Source organism: Macrotis lagotis, chromosome 3 (assembly GCF_037893015.1).
Source record: "Macrotis lagotis isolate mMagLag1 chromosome 3, bilby.v1.9.chrom.fasta, whole genome shotgun sequence".
NCBI classification, from domain to species: domain Eukaryota; kingdom Metazoa; phylum Chordata; class Mammalia; order Peramelemorphia; family Peramelidae; genus Macrotis; species Macrotis lagotis.
In genome coordinates, this window is record NC_133660.1 from 2,362,817 (window position 1) to 2,384,096 (window position 21,280).

Genomic DNA, 21,280 nt, shown 5'->3' on the forward strand with positions numbered 1-21,280 from the left:
GAAGAATGCACTGTGGACTTTGACAGTGAGGAGAATCAGGAAAGGTTTTTCAGTAGAAAAGGAACTGCCTGAACTGAGAGGTAGGTGAGAAGCAGATTGTAGAGGGATTGAAATGCTAGCCTAAGGAATTTGTCTATTAGTCTAAAGGCAATAGAGGTGGTAGTAAATTTTTTGAGCAAAGAAGTAAAATGGTCAAACAGGAATATTTGGGGGACTAGTACCATGAAAATGGCATAGATATGATCAGTTGTAGGGATTTCTATGAATTTGAAACTGAATTCAATTTAACTTACATCTGAGCTGCAAAGTCTGGCACCTGGAAGTTAAAAGAACAATCAGTCACTTAAGGTTCATTTCATACCTGGCATTTTGAATTTATTAGAATTCTCCTTTTGATTGAAGGGGTTCAAAGGCATTTAAATTGGAAACAGTCCATTATAGTAAGTGCAGTTTAAAAGAAAAAAAATTCATTAACTATTTGTGCTAATCTGGACCTCTATCTTTAGTAATTATAAAGTTCATTTTTATCCTTAAGACTCAAAACTGGAATATCAACTTCCCTGATTTCATCAGAAGAGTCAGTCATATTAGAAAGAACTCTTTTTTTATCAGCATGGGATAATATAAATTCTAACTACTCATCTGATATTAGGTTTTGAAAATGAAAGAGAACTTTTTCACTTCAGAAATGTAAATGAAAAACCAGTATAAAGTCTCTAAAATAGTGCTGAATCACCTAACAAGAAAGATTGTTTCTATTCTGTATTGTCCTCAGTTTCTGGTAAAGGTCAAATAGTCTTTTTTTGCAGATTAAAAATATTCTTCTTACAAACATCATCATTGTCATCATCACAATAAAAATCTTTTAAAACCTCTTTTCAGGACTGAAAAAGGTAGTTTGTGAAACTACTGAAATCTACATAATAGTTATAAGTGAGTTACTATAGACCTATAAATTTTTTTCCAAAAATTCATCAATTTTATTTTTTGACATTCATCCATAGGAATGTGTATATTTTTGATTTTCAAAATTTCCTTCCACCCTCCCTCCCTCCCCTCAGTGACAAACACTCAAGTTAACATTGTACATACTTATTTTTGATAAACATATTTACAGATTAGTCATTTTCAGTCTGAGGAGTTAGGATTAAGGGAAAGTAAATAAATAAGAGATAATTTTTATAATGTGTTCATCAGATTATGAAAGGTTGGGTTTTTTTGTTTTGTTTTGGATGGTAATAATATTGTTGAGGGCGGCTAGGTGGTGTAGTGGATAAAGCACTGGCCTTGGAGTCAGGAGTACCTGGGTTCAAATCCGGTCTCAGACACTTAATAATTACCTAGCTGTGTGGCCTTGGGCAAGCCACTTAACCCTGTTTGCCTTGCAAAAAAAAAAAACTTAAAAAAAAATATTGTTCCATATAATTCTCAAAGCATCACAACATTAATAGTCAGGCCCTCTCATTGGGACCAATTCTTGTTCATTTTTGTTGTTCTTATTGTTCAGGCATTTTTCCATTGTGACTCTTGGGAAGTTTTCTTGCCAAAGATATTTAAGTAGTTTGCAATTTTATTCTCTAGGGCATTTTTCAGAAGAGAAAACTGTCACAGAGTTGAGTGACTTGGTCGTGGTCACACAACTACTATGTGTTGTGTGATGAGTCTTCCTGATTCCAGGAGTATGTTTTTCCACTATACAAACAACTGTTCATTCCTTTATAGTCAGAGCTGCTACAGCATGAATAATTATGACTGATCTTCAGATCCTCTCCTACTGCTTACGTTGTTTGACTTGGAAACTTAGTTTTAACTTTAATGTTTCTGGGAATTTCCATTTTTAATTTTTTAGGAAGTGACTGGTAGAGGCTTTCTGTTTCTGGTTTTCCCTCTGACTTTATGGGCAGCTTTCTTTGAAGATTTTTTTTCGAAATATAACATCTAATATATTTTTCATTATTATTTAGTCAAATTATTTTCACTTGATTTATTTTGCTGGCCAGGTGTTCTTTTCTTATGAGATGCCTAACATTTTCTTCTTTTTTTCTACTTTTAACTTTGTTCTAATATTTCTTATTTTCCAATGGAGTCTTTATCTTCTATTTGGTATGTTCTAATTTTCAGACAGCTTGTTACTTGGGCAAGGTTTTGTGACTCTTGTGCCAAGTTGTTAATTTCCTTTCCAATTCTTTCTTCCATAGTTTCGTCTTGCTGTGTTATTCTCCGAGCTTCCAAAATCCCAATATAGGCAAAAATTCTCCTCTACCTCTTCACTTTTTTTTTTGCTAATTTATTTTCCCATTGAAATCTACATTTGTTGTTTTCAGGAATATTTCATTCTTTTTGATAAACTCAGAAGAAACTTTTTTTGAGACCTTTGTCCTTTTAACAGTGAAGATAACCTACAAATTGAATATAGATGGTATATTTATGTGCCTGTGAGAGAAATACATACACACACATACACATGCACACACACACACACACACACACACACACACACACACACACACACATATATATCCTCTATAACATTTTTATAAGATACATCCTCTATAATGTAAAATTATCATGTATTTGCTGAAAGTAGATGACCAGTTCTTGTTTATGACTCCAGAACTGCTATAGAAAACTGAATTGCCATTGCAAATAGGGATCTTCCATTGCTCCAAGTTTATATCTTCTAATTTATTACTATTCTTTTCACTATCATTCTACTAGATAATTGAATTATCAGTCATCCTGTTTGCAAATGTAGTCTGGTATTTTACTGAAATATAAATAAACTGCACTTGTATTAGCAAAATTTACCCCTCATCCACTACTTTAGGAAGTCTGCCAAAAAAAAAGAAATAAGATTATGCTGACATTACTTGCTATTGATAAAACTATATTGACTTATATTGATTTCTGCTTCCTGTTCTAAATGTAAATAATCTACCCTTTAAATAGAAAACAGATGTACACACACACACACACATACACATATAGCTCATCTTTTATCTTTATTGTACAACTGTCTGTTTTGGTCCTCCTTGGGACTAAAGTAGTAGTCTATAGTCAGGTTCCTTTTTTTCCTGTTTAATCATTTACCCAGCCTGCACCTAGTTTGGGTGTACTTCCATAGCTTTTGAGTATTATTGGGATACCCTGCAAGAATCTCAGTTCCTCCAAGGTCTTATGAGGGGCTCTGACTGCTCTCCTACCTGTGCTCTGGACTATGAATGACCACAGGTCCACCCCTCTGCCCTGGGGCTGTGAGGAGGATTCCTGCTCTATGGCAATAGGGACCCCAGACTGTGACTAGGGTCTGAATATGGACAAAACACCAGAGTCCTGTCCCAGGGACTGAGGAGAGACCTTGACAATCCCCCCCCCCCACTCCCTTACCTTCTGTGGGCTTAGCGCTCAGGGAACAGTTGCCTGGCAGCTCTGCTTCTGTTTCCTGGGATCTGGGTTAAGCTGAGGGCCAAGGCTCCATTGATGTCCCCGGCTGCACTGAGGGCCACGCTAGGTTCCACTCACTCTGGCAGAGGTTTCCCTGCTGATCTTCCAAGTTGTGCTTGGTGTTTCCTGGATTGTCAGGTCAGGAAACTGCTTCTGCTGCTGGGAGCTCTCTGCAACCCTTGAAACAGTAATTGTAAAGAATTAAATAAATCCAGGAAATTGTTAAAAGATCAAAATGGAGTGCTGAGAAACAATAAGAAAGAATAACATAAAACTTTAGTGTCTCCAGTTAAGCGTTATTTAACTTTTTCCAACATTATTTCTGAGAGAAGGGAAAAATAAGTTAATATGAGTAATCTAGTTTGGGGTTGATAGGATAGTGGGACAAGGAATCTGAGAGTAAAAGATAAGAAGTTAAGTAACAGATCAGAATTTTGAAAGGAAAATGTTGAAGCCAGGGGAGGGAAATAGAGAAATTCTAGTAAAGAGGGTGTTGGAGAAAGAAGAATTTGTGGTGAAAGTAGAGAAAATTTTAGGAAGAATCAGGAACAAGGAAAGATGGAAGGAGAGGAAGTTTCTGTCATCTGGAGAAGTTTAGGAGCAGTTTGTAATGGAAAAAAATCAGTTATTACCATCCCCGGGTATGGCCAAGTTAGAGTGAAATAACAGATCACGAGATCTTGGAAGGGGGCAGAACAGGAAATTCAGGAAATTTGAGAAGCTATCAGCATGTAAGTAGATTCCCAGGTATAAGATGAAAGAAGTTTGGACTGAGCTCCTCCACAGACTCTGGTGTTTTGTCCATATTCAGACCATGGTCACAGTCTGGGGCCCCTATTGCCATAGAGCAGGAATCCTCCTTACAGCCCCAGGGCAGAGGGGTGGACCTGTGGTCATTCACATTCCATAACCCAGGTAGGAGAGCAGTCAGAGCCTCTCATAGTTTATTCTCATAACTATCTCTTTTGCCATTATCTCTATAACTGTACTCAAAAAATTTCCCATCATAATTCTCTGTCAATTTCTGAATTTCCTCATAAGTAAATATTAATATTATAATTATATACAACTACCCCCATTAATTATTCTGTTCAATCTGAGGAAAATATATCCTTCGAAAACTCTGTTGTGCCAGGAAGTCTCATGTCAGTCATTATAAATTTACCTCCATGTAAAAACCTTTCTAGTTCCCCTTGCTTATGACCCATCCTTTGTTCTTTTATGTGTTTACATCTGAATTTTTATTTCTGATTCTATTATTTTTGAATTGAAATTTTATTTTACATACAAAGGTAGTTATCAGAATTCATCCATTTGAAAGATTATGAATTCCACATTTTTCAACTACCCTCTCTTCCCTTCCCCCTTCCCATAGTAGCAGACAATCTGGTAAAAATTGTACGTATAGGGGCAGCTAGGTGGCACAGTGGATAGAGCACTGGCCCTGGAGTCATGAGGACTTGAGTTCAAATCCAGCCTCAGACATTTAATAATTACCTAGCTGTGGAGTAGTTAGGTGGTGCAATGGTTAGAGCACTGGCCATGGAGACAGCAGGACTTGAGTTCAAATCTGGCCTCAGATACTTAATAATTACCTAGCTGTATGACCTTGGGCAAGTTACTTAAGCCCTCTGCCTTGCAAAAACCAAAATAATTACCTAGCTATGTGAAATTGAGCAAGTTACTTAACCCCACTGTCTTGCAAAAACAAAAAAAATTTTAAAGTGTATTATCATGTTTTACATAGCTCCTTATTAGTCATGTTGTGAAAGAGGAATTAGAACTAAGGGAGAAAGGAAAAAAATGAGAATGAAGGGAAAAAAAAAAGAAAAGTTTTTCAAAAGTGAATATAATATGCTTTGCTCTTCAGTCAGACTCCATAATTTTTCCTCTGGATGTAGATGACTTTGTCCATAACAGGTCTCTCAAAATTGTTCTTAATTTCTGAACTGCAGAGTTCATCTAACATAGTTGATCAGCTCACAATGTTGTTAATATATACAATGTCCTCTTGGTTCTGCTCACTTCACTTAGCATCAGTTCATGCAAGTATTTCCATGCTTCTCTAAAGTTTGGTTGTTTTATTTCTTACAGAACAATAGTATTGCAGAACATTCATACACTATAACTTGTTCAGCCATTCCCCAATTGATGGGTATCCTGTCAATTTTCAATTCTTTGCCACTACAAAAAAGAGCTGCTTAGATAGTTTTGAACATGCGATACTTTTTCCATTTTTTGTGATTTCTTTGGGATATAGAACTAGCAGATGTATTGCTGGACCAAAGGGTACAAACAGTTTTATTGCCCTTTGAGTACAGTTCCAGATTGCTTTCCAGAATGATTGGATCAGTTCACAACTCTACCAACAATACATTAGTATTATACTTTTCCCACATCTCCAAAACTGATTTTTTCCTTTTTGTCATCTTAGTCTGATTCATACAAGGTGATAACTCATAGTTGTTTTAATTTGTATTTCTCGAATAGAGATGTTTTATAGCATTTTTTCATAAGGCTGTAGATAATTTTCATTTCTTCATCTGAAAACTGTTCATATTTTTGACTATTTATTTGATTCCCTTTATATTGTTGAAATGAGTCCTTTATAAGAAACACTAGCTGTGAAAATTGTTTCCCAACTTTCTGCATTCTTTCCTATCTTGATTACATTGGCTTTATGCAATTTTATTTCATTTCTTTATTTAATAAAATTAAAATCATCCATTTTACAATTTGTAATGTTCTCTATTTCTTGTTTGACCATAAGAGAGATCTGACAGAGTATTTCTTGTTCTCCTAAGTAGTCTGTATTATATATATATATATATATATATATATATACATATATATATATATACATACATACATACATACACACACACACTCTTTATGTCTAATACCTCTATCCATTTTGACCTTATTTTGGTTTAGGGTATGAGATGTGATTCTGTGCCTAATTTTTGTCATGCTGTTTTTCAGCGTGTCCAACATTTTTAATCAAATAGTGAGTTCTTGATTCAGAAACTAGTGTCTTTGGGTTTATCAAACAGTAGATTACTTGTAGTCATTTACTACTGTTTCTTTTGTACCTAATCTAATATACTGATCCATTTACTCTATTTCTTAGCCAGTATCAAACAACTCTGATGACTGCTACTTTATAATGTAGTTTTAAATCTGCTACAGCTAGGTCACTTTCATCTGCAGTTTTATTTTTCATCAATTCCCTTGATATTCTTGGCTTTTTGTTCCTCCAGATGAATTTCATTACTATTTTTTCTAGCTCTGCAAATAGTTTGACTGGTATGGTACTGAACAAGTAATTTAAATTGGATAGAATTGTCATTTTAATTTTATTAGTTCTACCTAATAATAAACAATTAACATTTTCCACTTGTTTGGATCTGACTTTATTTGTGCAAAAACGATTTTGTTATTGTATTCATAAAGTTTCTGGTTTTGCCTTTGGAGGTAGATTCCCAAGTATTTTTATGTTGACTTCAGTTACTTTAAATGGAATTTATCTGTCTCTTGCTTTTGTGCTCCATTAATCATATAAAGAAATTCTGGTGATATGTGTGGATTTATTTTATATCCTGCTCCCTTGCTAAAGTTGTTGTTTCAGGTAATTTTTGGTTGATTTTCCAGGGTTCTCTAAGTATATCAGCACACCATCACATCAATTTATTTTTCTTCTCTTATTACTAATACTAACATTTCTAATACTGTATTGAATAGTAGTGGTGATAATGGGCATCCTTGTTTCATCCCTGATCTTACTGGAAACACTGCTAGTTTATCCTCCAATACAAACATGAAATACTTGCTGATGGTTTTGGATGGTTTTGGATGGTTAACATTTTTAAGGAAAAACTACACTTATTTCTATGCTTGATAGCATTTTTTAATAATCATAGGTGCTATAATTTATCAAAGACTTTCAGTATTTATTGAGAAAATTATTTTGTTTCTGTTAATTTTGTTAATGATATGGTCAATTATGTTGATTGTTTTCTTAATATTAAACCATCCCTATCTACCTAGTATAAATTCTACCTGATCATGGTGTATTTTCCTAGTGATAACTTGCTATAATCTCTTTACTAAAATTTTATTTAAAATTTTTGCGTCAGTATTCAAGACAGAATTTGTTCAGTGCTATTCTTTGTCTGTTTTAACTCTTCATCATTAAGGTATTAATCCTACCTATTCATGGTGCATGATCCTAGTAATAATTTATAATCTCTATGGCAAAATTTTATTTAATTTAAGATTTTTGCATCAATATTCAATTGGGAGGATAGTATATACTTTTCTTTATCTGTTTTGGCTCTTCCATATAGGAATTTGGCAAAACTTCTTCTACTTTTTAATAGTAGTTTATATTGAATTAGAATTGTTCCTTAAATGTGTGGTAGAATTCACTTGTAAGTCTATCTGGGCCTATAGATTTTTTCTTTTTTAAAAAAAAATTATTTAAGGCAATGGGGTTAAGTGACTTGCCCAAGGTCACACAGCTAGGTAATTATCAAATGTCTGAGGCCACACTTGAACTCAGGTCCTCCTGTCTCCAGGGCTGGTATTCTATCTACTGCATCAGCTAATTGCCCCTGTAGATTTTTTCTTATGGAGTTTATGTTTTTTAATTTCTTTTTATGAAATCAGGTCTTTTACATATTTTATCTCCTCTTCTATAAATCTGAGAAACATTTATGTAGTTATTCATCAGTACACATAGTCAAATTTGTTTGCATATAGTTGGGTAAAATAGTTCAGGATTATTTAATTTCCTCCTCATTGATGGTGATTTCACCCTTTTCATTTTTGATACTGGTTATTCGGTTTTCTTCTTATTTTTAATCAGATTAACAAATAGTTTATTTATTTTATTGAGTTTTTTTTCTGTTTATCTCTTAAAATACATTATCCTGTAAATTACTGATCCTTTTTGCTCTTCTCTACTTCCTCTCTGACATATCTGTATTTTCTCCTCTCTGGCACCTGAATTGACAAATTATATAAGGGAGATTATTTTCCTTACCCCAAATTTTCAATTAAAACTTTTTTTTACTAATTTTAAGACTTTGGACAAATTGCTTTTTACCTGGCTATCAGGTAAAAATAAAGAAATGTTGGTGATATGTATGGATTTATTTTATATCCTGCTATCTTGCTAAAGTTGTTTCAGGTAATTTTTGGTTGATTTTTCAGGTTTCTCTAAGTATACCAACACACCATCACATCACTTTATTTTTCTGTCCTGTTTTCAATCACTTTCTAAAAATTCAAATTTTCATTTTTCAGAACCATCTTCCTAATTATTTAGTCCCCCAATCTACCTTTCTTTTAAGAATTCTCCACTTTCAATTGTTTGCATTTGTCTAGTGAATATTTATTGGATGAATGAATTAGTTGACTGATGAGGTTGATATCATAACCGAAAAAGACAAGTATTATCCATGTAAAAAAAGAGCAAGTTCCAATATCTCAGAGACATAGTTTTCTCATATGTAAAATGATGATAATAGAACTTGTCTTATAGGATTGATATGAACCTAAATATTATGTTTGCTAACTTCAAAAACCTTGTTGAGGAGATTAAAGTGTTAAACAAATTGTAAAGATTATAAAGAACTTTATATGTCAAACAGAGCATTTTATATTTGATCCTGGAGGTAATAGAAAGTCACTGGAGTTTAATGCTTTGATAGAGGAGGGACTACTTTAGAAAAATCACTTTGGCAATCTGTAGTAAGTTGGATGTTGTGGAAAGACAAATTAGAAGGCTGTTGCAATAATCTAGGCAAAAAATGATGAGAATGGTGACTGGATGAATGAAGCGTAAGGTGTGTAAATTCTAGTCTTCTATCATGATGACTTTTTCAGAATCTACAGTACTAGGCAAAAATAGCAAAAAATAAAATAACAATACAAGTATCCTAAGTCTATCAAGTATCAGATATGAACTTAACCCAATTAATAGTCCTATTAAATATCAGGTATTAACATAGTCCAATCACATTTCATGATCTTGTCTTAGCATAAGATGCTACTTCTAAAGCTTTTTTATGAACATGATAAAACATACAATAACAGTTTTAAAGTTTATTTGATTTAATAAATGTCTCATATTAACTTCAGTCCTTTCTAAAATAAAGTCTGCTTACAACAATGAAAGTCTCTGTAAATGTTTGTCAAACTCAAGTGATTCTAGGATTTAGGATTTTAAGAGACTTTAAAAATCAGGTCATCCCAACTCCACATTTTCCAGATCAGGAAACTGAAATCCAGAGTGACTGACACATTTTAAAGAGGGACATTAAGTAACAGGATCATAATTCATATCCACATTTTCTGTTCCCAAATCCAGTAGTCTTCCATCTACTTTATAAGTTTAACTCTTAAATTCCATTTAATTGTGGGAATGGCATAAATCATCCTATTAGTTACTGATGTTTCCAATTTTTTTTATTTAAGTAATATTTATTTTCTGATATAACTTACTCTATAAACCTCATGAATCTATATAAAAATGTGTTTTCTTTTGGATGATTAATGTCGAATCATTATTTAATCAAACTAATAATTAGCCTTGAAAAAATGCTAGTCAGATGAATAATTCATAATTTTTCAAATTGCTCATCTCCTATGGATTTCTTTATTAGAATCCAGTCTTTAATTGTGTCTTACCCAAAAACCCTGCTTAGTGGGATACTTAAGGGTCTCCCCCCAAACAAAGTGACTGGTCCAGTTTTGAAGAAAGGGGTCAGGGAGTTGTATATTCATATCAGGGTAGTCTGGAATGGTGACTAGACAACATATTGAAATTCATGCAAATATTGCTCCCCCCCGCCAAAGAAAACCAACAACCATGGCAATCAGACAAAGGGAAGAAGAATTATAGAGTATATTGGTACAGATTGATTCATATTTTAAGGTTTATTATGCTTACCACTGAACTCAGGTCCTAGATACCTAGTGTCATACCAATACTATTTTGTTTAGTCAAAGATTATATGAGGCCTTGTACTGGTCACTGCCCTAGTCATTGTGGTTTTCTTGGCTCACATTTATCTTGGCTTATATTATATTCATTGATAGACATTTTAAATCAATATTATCATTCATTATTCTTATTTACTATAAGTTCACTGATAGCAGCTTTTTCTAGGAAGCACACATTATTTATGACCTTTTCTACTAGACTTTTGTTAGGAAACCCACATCATAGCTTTCACTCCTTAAAAGGTCCCCATTATTATTGCATTCACCAGTAGGGATGTCACAATTTGAATGACTTTGTACAGATATTCTACAATATATTTATTTAATTAATTTCCTCCCATAAAAATTTATGTAGATTTTAAAGTAATTATCTCCCTCCTCTTGATTTTTGTCTTTTGAACACCAAATGAATCTTTATGGGGGGAGGGAGACAAACAGTGTCAAAACTATCTTTCTATAGTTTTAGAATGGAAAGTTAGAAATTATTTTGGTAATTAGTGATTAAACTACTCTTTCTATATACTTAAACATTATTTTAAAGTGTTTACAACTAATTCTTATTTTATAATTTTAATATGCTCAAAGACACGTTAATAAGGTTAGTTCAAACTATTTTTGAAATTCAGATAAATAGTAGGCACTAAATGAATGCTTGTTCATGTATTGATTGAGTATTTTAAACGTTTTCTGGACAACAAATTGTGTAAAATCCAGTCTTTTCAGCTACATTTGCTTGGGCAAGAAGACATGCAAATGCATGGTATAAATTCATAAATCATTAGAACTACTTAGCTCCTTATCATTATATCTCTAGAAAGGAAAAGAATATTTTTAGCTATTTAAGCTGAAAACAGGGATCTTTATAAATTCCTGAGGGGAAATTATCACTGGAATTAGCAGTGGTAATTTAATGATTTCATCTTAACCAAGCTCATAGCACCCTTACATGTAAAGAGAAAATCATGTCTGTAAGGATAGTAAATGATCAAAATCTGTGTGTCCTCTAGTTTTGATGATTACATTGGCATCAATGATGCAAGCATCACTGACCCTGAAATGATATATTCTCTGGGCGTTTTAAGAACACTATGACTTTACATTCCTTTTTCAAAGGATTAACATGCTAAATTTTCTTTTTCTGATCAGCAGGTGGTGAAGTCCCTTATACAACCCTGGCCACTCGAATGATGATGGGAGCTTGGTGGCTCTTTGCACTGATTGTCATCTCATCATATACAGCTAACCTTGCAGCTTTCCTTACCATCACACGAATTGAAAGCTCCATCCAGTAAGTAGACACAAATCATTCTGGTAGATGATGATAAATGATAATAATAGGCAATCTTCATGATCATCATTTTTATTCTACTATGTTATGGGAATGCTTGTCATGTGTTGTTCATAAATTTAAAATAAAATAATAATAAAAGTAGACAATAATTAGAGTTTATAAACATCTTAAGTTTTGCAAAGTACTTTATAAATATTATCTCATCTGACCTTTGAGATAGATGTGATTATTATCTCATTTTATAGATGAGAAAATTGAGATTAAGAGATTAAAGAACTTGTCTAGAGAGGAATAATTTGTTAGTAGCTGAGATCAAATCTGAATGATCTTCCTGACTCCATTTCCAACAGACTAGCCACTAAAGATAGGATGGAAGACCTGGGTTTGCCATGTTTGCCAAAGCCTGGCAACAGTGAATAGTATCTGTATGTGTATATTACTATTCACTGTTACCAAGTTTTGCCAAACAAGGCAAACCCAGATCTTCCATCCTATCTCTCTCTCTCTCTCTCTCTCTCTCTCTCTCTCTCTCTCTCTCTCTCTCGGCTATGATATTTTAGATCAGACTATCTTTTTGCCTTTTTAAAAAGCATTTTAATCAACTTTATGGTCTTAATAATATAAATATTTCAATATTTTAAGAAACAGAGAATCCACTCTGAACTAAAATAGTTATGTATCATTCATTTTTTCAAATTTAAATATTAGACAATATTGAAGTATTAACTTCCATATTCCCTGAACAGTTCAATTTTAGAGATAACATCTGGAAAAGACAGCCAACTTTATCAAATAGGAATTTGAAATTGTTTTTAAAAGTAGCTCTAATTAGTTGAGGAGAATATATATTCATGACTCCAAATTCTCCAAATGAACCATGCCAGTGAAAACAAAGAGACAATATAATAGCACCACATTTAGTGCTTAGCTCTGGCCATAGAAATCTCAAGCTAAGTATTAAGTGATTTTTGAAGAATCTGATATTGTACTTGTAATGACAATGTGTTTCCTTGCTGAATATCTCTGTTTTCAATGATGTCTAGTTCTGTGTCTCTAATTGCAACTATAGCTCAAAATTAGGGGATAATTAGAACCTATTAGAGATCTAAGTTACCTTGGTAAAAAAAAAAAAAAACATAGTTCCTTTTAAAAATATAATGGTAACGGTCAACAAATAAATGCTAAGCTATTCATTTGTTACAAATTATTATTAAGATGGAAACAGAAATAGATACCAATTAAAGGAGCGGAAGATTTTTTCACCATCTCCAATTGCCTGTGAGCAAACAGGAATAGAATCAAATTACTATAAGAATACAATGTTAATTACTCATCCTCAAATTGGGCCATATATCAAGTAGTTTATAAAGTAGTGGTGAAAGTACTGACTAAAGTTCATTTTCCTCCTGTTATAACCTATACCATCAATTTAAAACAGCAATATTAAGTGATCTACAGAAGATTACCTTGACTAGTTTCACGCTACATTGAAATCCCACCTCCATACCACTATGAAGACACATTTTATGTATGTGTTTAATTTTTAAATCCTTGATAGAAACTATTACTAACACATTTTAAAATGACTAATACATCCTGACCCCTACCAAAAACTCTTTGTTCAGAGGAAGCAGTTAGATATCCTGACATATAAATGGAGAACTTACTTCAAAGTACTTTTTAATTTAATTAAATGCAACTGACTTTTGTTTAATTCTTATTTGATAGACTAGGATAGCCTCATATCTCATTCTGTATGTCTTACAGTTGGTTAATTTAAAAATAAAGAAAACATTTGGCAGTGGAAATATTAGAATCCTGATTCAGAAAATATTTTACCATCCTTCGGATCTTTCATACTTACTTTTATTCTTCTCTATTTCCTTTCTGTGCTACCTGACATTTTTACAAGTCACTACGGGATGTGATAAATGCCATTCTTTCTAATCTTATGTTCAGACTGATTTGGCAGGACTAAATTAGATCAGAATAAGGGTTGGGGGAAAGATCCTTGTTCCCACATGAGACAAACACAACTTCATATTTCAGTTATGTTTCAAAATACCATGACCAAAAATACTTCCAGAAAATAGCCTTGAGAGTTTCAAAGACCAATTTGTCTTACAAAATTTTTCTCCAATGAAACTAGGGACACATGTCTTAATCTTTTTAACCTATTTATCTCACTTCTCTCTCATATTGGAAAGATGTGCCAGGGCCTATTCTTTCCAACTAGCATTTTCTATGAAGTTGACATATTAGTACCTACTATAACATTCCCAGAATAACTTCTACTGAGCAGAAATGGTAGGGAATACAAAAATAGGACATGTCATCCAAGGAGAGAAAAATGACCTTCTTTGCCTAGATGATTGACATAAATTTTTCATGGTTTAGAAGAAGTCAAATCTCTTTCTTTGTGTGGATTTGAATAATTCTTATAAAATTACACTCTGTGCTCAAAATCAATAGAGTGTAATTCTATATTTATCATGTTTTTTAAAAACCAAAACTCATTCATTTTTAAAAATTTAAATATTAGACAATATTGTATAGAGACACCCTCACCTTCATCCTTTTCTTCAACATCACTCCTACCCATGGTGTATTCAGCTATGAAACTGGGGAACAAAGAAAGAAAAACAGGAATTTAATTTCCATTTCCCTTCCTGATGCAACAGCTCCACAAATGTATTTTCTTCCATGACGTAATGTGACATAACAGATTGGCATAGTTGGAAGATGTTTCCAATATCCTGATCAACTCCTTCAGGAAAAAAATATGGTTGCTCAAATTCCCTGGTAACAATTTTGCTTTCTCACTTTCACTAAAAGACAACAACATGTGGCTAGTTGGCTTCTAATGCATGTGAAATGGAGCAGCATTTTCCCTAGTGGCAGTCACCCGTAGGGGATATTGCTAAAATGGAACTCCAGCAGAGACATGCTTCTGAAATTCCCTTTCCTTTGGTATAAGTTATAGATAGCTTCACACAAAGCCATTTTTTAGTATTATTCACAGTAGCCTTTATCTAAAGTTTTTCTAATTATAATATATATATATATATATATATACATAGTAATTATAAAATAAATAAAAATACAGAACAATTATATACATTAAGATCTTTAGACTGAAAATTTCCCTTGCTTTGTGCATCTTACAAATGTAAATAAGCCTGGATTTGTATTCACATAGATTTCAACCCACCACTTTGTTCTATGTTGTACTCTGTCCACTTGTATAAACTTTGTGACAGGGTTTTTGGTGTTTCATATTGTGTGTGTATTGATTTGCTTTTGCCCAGGTATATGATTTCATTGAGGTACCATGGTATGATAGAAAGAGCACTGATCTTGAATTTAAAAAAAACCAACTTTTGATACATAAACCCTAAATAATATTGGACAAATCATCTTTCCTCTCAGGTTTAGAGTTTTTTCATCTATAAAATGAGGAAGTTGAAATAAATGCCCTCAAGTGATCCCCTTTAGCTCTGAACCTCTGATCCAATGATCCCTTTCTTGATGCTTGCTTATCAGTCACCAGGGAACTGTATAATTCAGGGACTTGCACAGGTCTCGTAGCAAATATGTCAAGGGTAGGTTTTTGTTGTTATTCTATAGTTGTACCTGACTTTGTGACTCCATGCACACCAGGCCCTCTACCTTCCACTATTTCTTGAACTCTGTCCAAGTTCATGTTCATTGTTTCCAGTACACTATCTATCCCTCTCAACCTCTACTATCCTTATTTTTTTTTCCCTTTTTACTTCAATCATTTTCAGCATTAGGATCTTTTCCAATAAGTTCCTTATTTTCATTTTATAGTTGTAACCTAAACTTCAGCTTCAGTATTTGATCTTCCAATGAATAGACTGAATTAATATCTTTAAGTTATTTACTAATTTAATTTCCTTATCTAAGACACTCTCAAAAGCCTTCTATTTGTAAGCCACAATTTGTAAGCATCAATTCTGTAGCACCCAGCTTTCCTTATAATCCAACTCTCAGTCATACATAAAAAACATATAGTCATATAGGAAAAAACATAGCTCTGACTATATGGGCTTTTGTTGGCAAGGTGAAGACTCTGCTTTTTAGTATATTGAATGGATTTGCCATATTTTTTCTTCCAAGGAACAAGCATCTTTTAAATTCATGGTTGCAATTTCCATTTGCATCTCTAAGTCCAATTATGTAAAATATGTAATCTCTTTTACCTTTATCAAGACCATTCTTAATTCTTCCTCACTTTCTGCCATCACATTGGTGTCATCTCTATATCTGAGGTTGTGGATATTTTTCCCAGGAGACTTATTTCTAACTTTTGAGTCATCCAGTTTTTAGCATTTCTTGTGAAATACTCAGCATAGAAGTTAAATCATATAACAAAATACAGACCTGTTCAACTCCTTTTCCAATCTTAATCCAATCAGTTGTTCTGTTTGTTGCTATCTGTTTTTTCTTAGCTGGCATACAAGTTCCTTAGGAAACAAGTAAGGTGATATGGTACCTTCATCTCTTTGAGTACTTGCCACATTTTGTAGTGATTTACACAGTCAAAGTCTTTACTAGTGGATATTTTTGTGTAACTCCTTTGCTTTCTCTTTCAACATTGTACAGAAGTGAAATGGGCTGCCTTGAGAGGTCCTAAAATGCATCTCAGTGGAGGTTTTTAAACTTTTCCTATGCTTGAAAGCCTAACAAATGAACATTGTTTATTATAGTGGAGATTTTTTTCAAATATGGGTTGAACTAGAAGGCTACCGAGTCTCCTTTCAAGTCTCAAAATCCTATGATTCTGTAATATTATTTTTTATATCTCTTCCTTTGCCTATTCATATTAAACCTGATCTTTATTCACACTGTGATGTTCAGGTCCTTTAACCACTTATTTCTCTCCCAGGTATTTGCTTCTGCAACTGTCCCCATTCTTCTACTTTCCCCAAATTGACTCGTTGGTAAATCATTTCCACTATACAACATCCTCTTCCCTTGAGTCCTTTTTCTCTTCATTATATCACTGATTGTGCTGTGCCAAACTTTAACCTCAGATCATTCCCACAATTCATTGGCTTCACTCCTACACACCTGCTTCTGAACAAAGGCAGAGAAAATCATGCAACCCTTCTGACTGGATCTACTTTAAATTGATGTCACATGACATCAATAAGATCCTTACTATGGTTAAATAATCTTTTTACCCTTCCCTACTCCACTCACTACTCCATAGTGACTATTCTAAATGTTCTTTCTTCCTTAAAGTTTCCCAAAGCACCATGTGAGCTATAAACCTTGCCAAAATATTTTACTGAAAAATTCAAGTTCATTTTCCCAAGAGGTCCCCTTTCTTCCCTTCTCATCTCATATCATGCCGATATTTGCTGTTTTCTCCTTCACCCTGGTCTGTCCTTATAAGGCAAAACTCTCTATCTGAACAAGTGATATAATTATATCCCATCTGCTCCAGGAGAATGCCTGGACTAATATCCCCACTCTATCACTTATCTTTAACCTTTCCTTATCTGCTAGCTGCTTCTACATGGGAGCCACCTATATCAATTAAAATTGATCTGGCCCTTATCTCATACCCTTTCTTTCCTTAAGCACCTTAGCTTAAACACAAAAATGTCATAAATTCAACTTGAAAAATACTTAAAATATGAAACAAAAATCCATCACACCCATTATATTCTTCTGGAAGTGATAGACAATATTATGGGGCTGATGGGAAGTCAATTCACTTTCTCCCCCAATCTCCTGATCTGAGCAAATAGAATTCAAAGAAGTCTGCAGTATCTTCCTGGTAGTGATTATTATCTTTTCCTCCAAGAATTTTTAGAATTGGAAGAAGCACTTCCTCCTCTAAAACTGAAAATAACTTAGAAAGCTTTTGCCTTTCAGTTTCATAAACAGTTACCAACACTAGAAATATACATTTCTCAGGTTCTTCTTTAGTGACCTGAATTCAAAAAAATCACAGTGTAGAAGGGGCAGGCAGGAACTTGGGTCTTAGTCTCAAACTTTCCCAGACAATCACATGTTCTCTTTACCATGAGTTCATAAGTAATATGGCATTTGTGAGGGGGGGGGCGGAAATCCTCTCCTCACCCACTATAAGTTCCAACTTTAAGAACAGGTAGAAAGAGATGGGCCCTGAGGATGATGAATAATTGGCAGTAAATCTCCTGAACTCTCCCAGCAGTTACCTGCAAACAACTTTAAAATAAAAATTCAAATTAAATTTTTGAATGACATAGTCAACAAAATATAAGGGTAATATATATATTTTGCCTGGCTAAGACAACTTTGGAAGATGGTAGGAGAGGTCTGTTCCATGACACTGACTTAGGGGTCAGTCAAAATACTGTGAAGACATTATCAGGAATGAACCTTGGAGTTAACTATAATAGAAAGAGCAGAAGCTTTGGGACCTCTCATTCCAAAACAGTAGAGTTCAGACAATTGGTTGGCAAATATATTGCCCATATGCAATTCTGGGACTCATTCCAGGGCACAGAGGAATACATGAGATTGTTCACAAGGAAGATGGGACCCTGGTCCCAGTTCCAAGGAAGATAATAGCATTAGCATTTGTGGTTGAAGAAGAACAAAGGTTATTCCTAAGTAAAGACTAAAATGCACAGCAAAAGAACAGTGGTCCCACCTCTCCCCAGATCTTACCACTTAGTATCTCTACAAACAAACCATCAACAAAAACCCCTCAATTTTGGCACTGTGTCTCCCCATCCCAGGTAAGCAGAGCCCAATGTTAATATAAAGATTAAAGTGGAGAAATATGCTAGGAAATTTGGCAAGCAAACTTGCCCATGAAAGCTACTTTGGCAGCAGAAAAGATCAAAAAACACACACACTCAGAAGAAAACAGTATAAAAAACAGCTACAAGCAAAGCCTCAAAGAAAAATGCTAATTGAATTCAAGAAAGAATTCTTGGAAGAGCTAAAAAAAAGAGATGAGCGGTAGATGAAAAATATGTAAAAGAAATGAGAATGAAGCAAAAAAATTACGGAAAGAGAATTGTTATTGCTCATTGTTCATTCTCAAAGCAAATCAATGACATCACAAGCATATCTTGGACTCCTGTGTGAGTTGGATTTGAATGAGACAGAACTGCATAAAATCTTCTGTCTTGTTCTCTCCTCCAGAGTCATTGGAGTTTATTGACAAAACAAAGATGAGAATGACTGGTAATGACCCAGGGAAAAGAGAATTGACAACTTGGTAAAAGATTAAAAATTTTTTTTTAATTTAAATTTTTTTTAAAAATTGCTAATTAAAAAAACAGAATTGACCAAAGGGTAAAAAGATTTCCATAAATCTACTGAATAAAATATTTTTACTCCACAAATCTATAATTAGTTGACAAATCTTGTCAGTTCTGCCTTCACAGCAGAATCTCTCCCATTCACTCTCTTCTCTCTACTAATTTGGCTATTAAATAGGCTCAGTCTCATCAACTTTGATTAAACAATTTCAATAGCCTCTTAATTGGACTTCCTACATCTGAATCATCCCTTTACCAATTCATCCTCTAGATAGCTGCCATTAAAGTACAAGTCTCTGTGCTATTCCTAAGGCACAAGTGTGATTATATCATTCCCCTGCTTAAAATAAATTTAAAAAACCCACTCCAGTGGCATCCCTATTATCCCTAGAATAAAATATAAACTCTTTTATTCATCACTTGACTTATGATCTTACTAAAGTCAACTTCCCTTCCATTATCCCAGTCTATCATAAACATACATGTTCTACATATATGATATTTCTTTCATCTTTCAATTATATGCCTTTGCACAAGCTTTTCCTTAGAACCAAGCATTTCTTTTGATGGTCAAATCAAAGCTAACTGCTCCATGGTGTTGATGATGATGATATCCTTCCAGCTTTTGCTGCCTCCCCCACACCTACTTGTATTTATGCTGTATACTATTTTCTGTTTAATTTTCTGTGTACATGTTATTTCCTTCCAAAAGAATAATAGCTCTTTGAGGACAAAAGCCTATCTTCTTTACATCTTTGTATTATCAGAGACTCAGAGTGTTTGTCATGCAAATGACACTTATTAAGTGTTTATTAAATATGATATCACTTAGTGTTAACTGCAAATTTGATAAATGTTCCATCTTTGACTTCATATAAGTTAATTATAAAAAATAGAATACCACAGATCCCAGAAAATTTCTCTGATGTACTTGACTGGAAATAGCCTAACATGTAGACATAAATTCAGTGATGATGAGATGATTCTGGAAATTCTGGCCATTCAATTAGTTATGACTATATTTAATTGTATCATCATTTAACACACATTACTTAATCTTGTCCAGAAAGATATCATCTAAAATTTTATTCAGTGCTTGCTGATCTACAAATATACTATGTAGATACCCTTGTGATTCTAATCCTCTAATCAAAAGAAAAAAATGATTATTCTAAAATGAGCTGGTTTTGAAAAAGTTTTGCTGGTTCTTAGTGATCATTCTTCTTAAATGTTCAATGGGAAGCTAGAGCACTGGTTCTCAAGTTGACCCCAGATACTAGCTGTGCAACCTTGGGCAAGTCACATCCAAGGCCATCTCCAGTCATTCTGATCCATATCTGGCCACTGGACCCAGATAACTCTGAAGGAGAAAATGAGGCTGTTGACTTAGTACAGCCCCCCCCCCACTCAAATCCAGTTCATGTGCTTAATATGGCATCATCTCCCTGTTGTCATGGCATTTGAAAATGAAGGACATGGACTTCTGGCCAAGATGGTGGAGAGAAGATAGGCACACTGCTAAAGGTCTCCTGATCTTCCCTCATAAACAATATGAAACAAACCTCTTGACATAAATCTAATCTACAAAACCCAGAATGAAAAGCCAGGAGAAGAACATCCACCTCAGGATCTGTCTTCTGAGATCCTGGGTAAGTCCAGGCACAGAGGGCAGACTCTGCTGGGAGCACGGGAACTGATGAGAGCCTGGGAGCCTGGATCAGCCTTGGATTGGTCTGATTAGAGAGAGACAGGGCAGGAGCCTGGGAGCCTGAGGGCCTAAGAACAGGACTGACTCGATCAGTGGTGGGGCTAGAGCCTGGTTGGCCACAGAGGCTCGGGCTAACTAGGGAGCAGAGGCATTGCTTGTGGCACTGACCATCTGGAGCATGCCAGCAGGGCTGGAGGGAGAGTTCCAGTGTGGGAGAGCTGCAGACATCAATCCCTGGGCTCCTCTGGTCTAGAGGAACTCAGAGTCCCTACCTTCATTTCAGCTGAAGCCTCTTCCCAAAACAACCACAATTAGCCCACCTTCTGCCCCAGGCTAAGGCCAAGCAGCAGAACCACCTCTGCTGTGGATAGGGAGAGTGATGACCTCACCCCAGGGTATAGCCCACCTTTGATCAAACATAAAAGTATTCAACAGCTTCAACCACTCCCTCCAGGCCAAGGGAGAGGGCTTCAATCAAGGTCACAGACACTCCAGAGAAAGCAACCAATACCTCCTACTGGCCAGCTGGAGATATTACAC

At 34.4% G+C, this 21,280-nt stretch overlaps 1 protein-coding gene across 4 annotated transcripts in view; it reads left to right on the forward strand.

The window, feature by feature from the left end:
• Window positions 1-21,280, forward strand: part of GRID2 (glutamate ionotropic receptor delta type subunit 2) — a 1,800,826-nt gene that overhangs the window by 1,524,830 nt on the left and 254,716 nt on the right. For 3 of the 4 annotated variants that reach the window (XM_074228050.1, XM_074228052.1, XM_074228054.1), the window contains one exon: window positions 11,599-11,740. In XM_074228050.1, the coding sequence (XP_074084151.1) occupies window positions 11,599-11,740 (142 nt within the window). The remainder of the gene's footprint in view (window positions 1-11,598; window positions 11,741-21,280) is intronic. The other variant, XM_074228051.1, reaches the window with a different exon arrangement.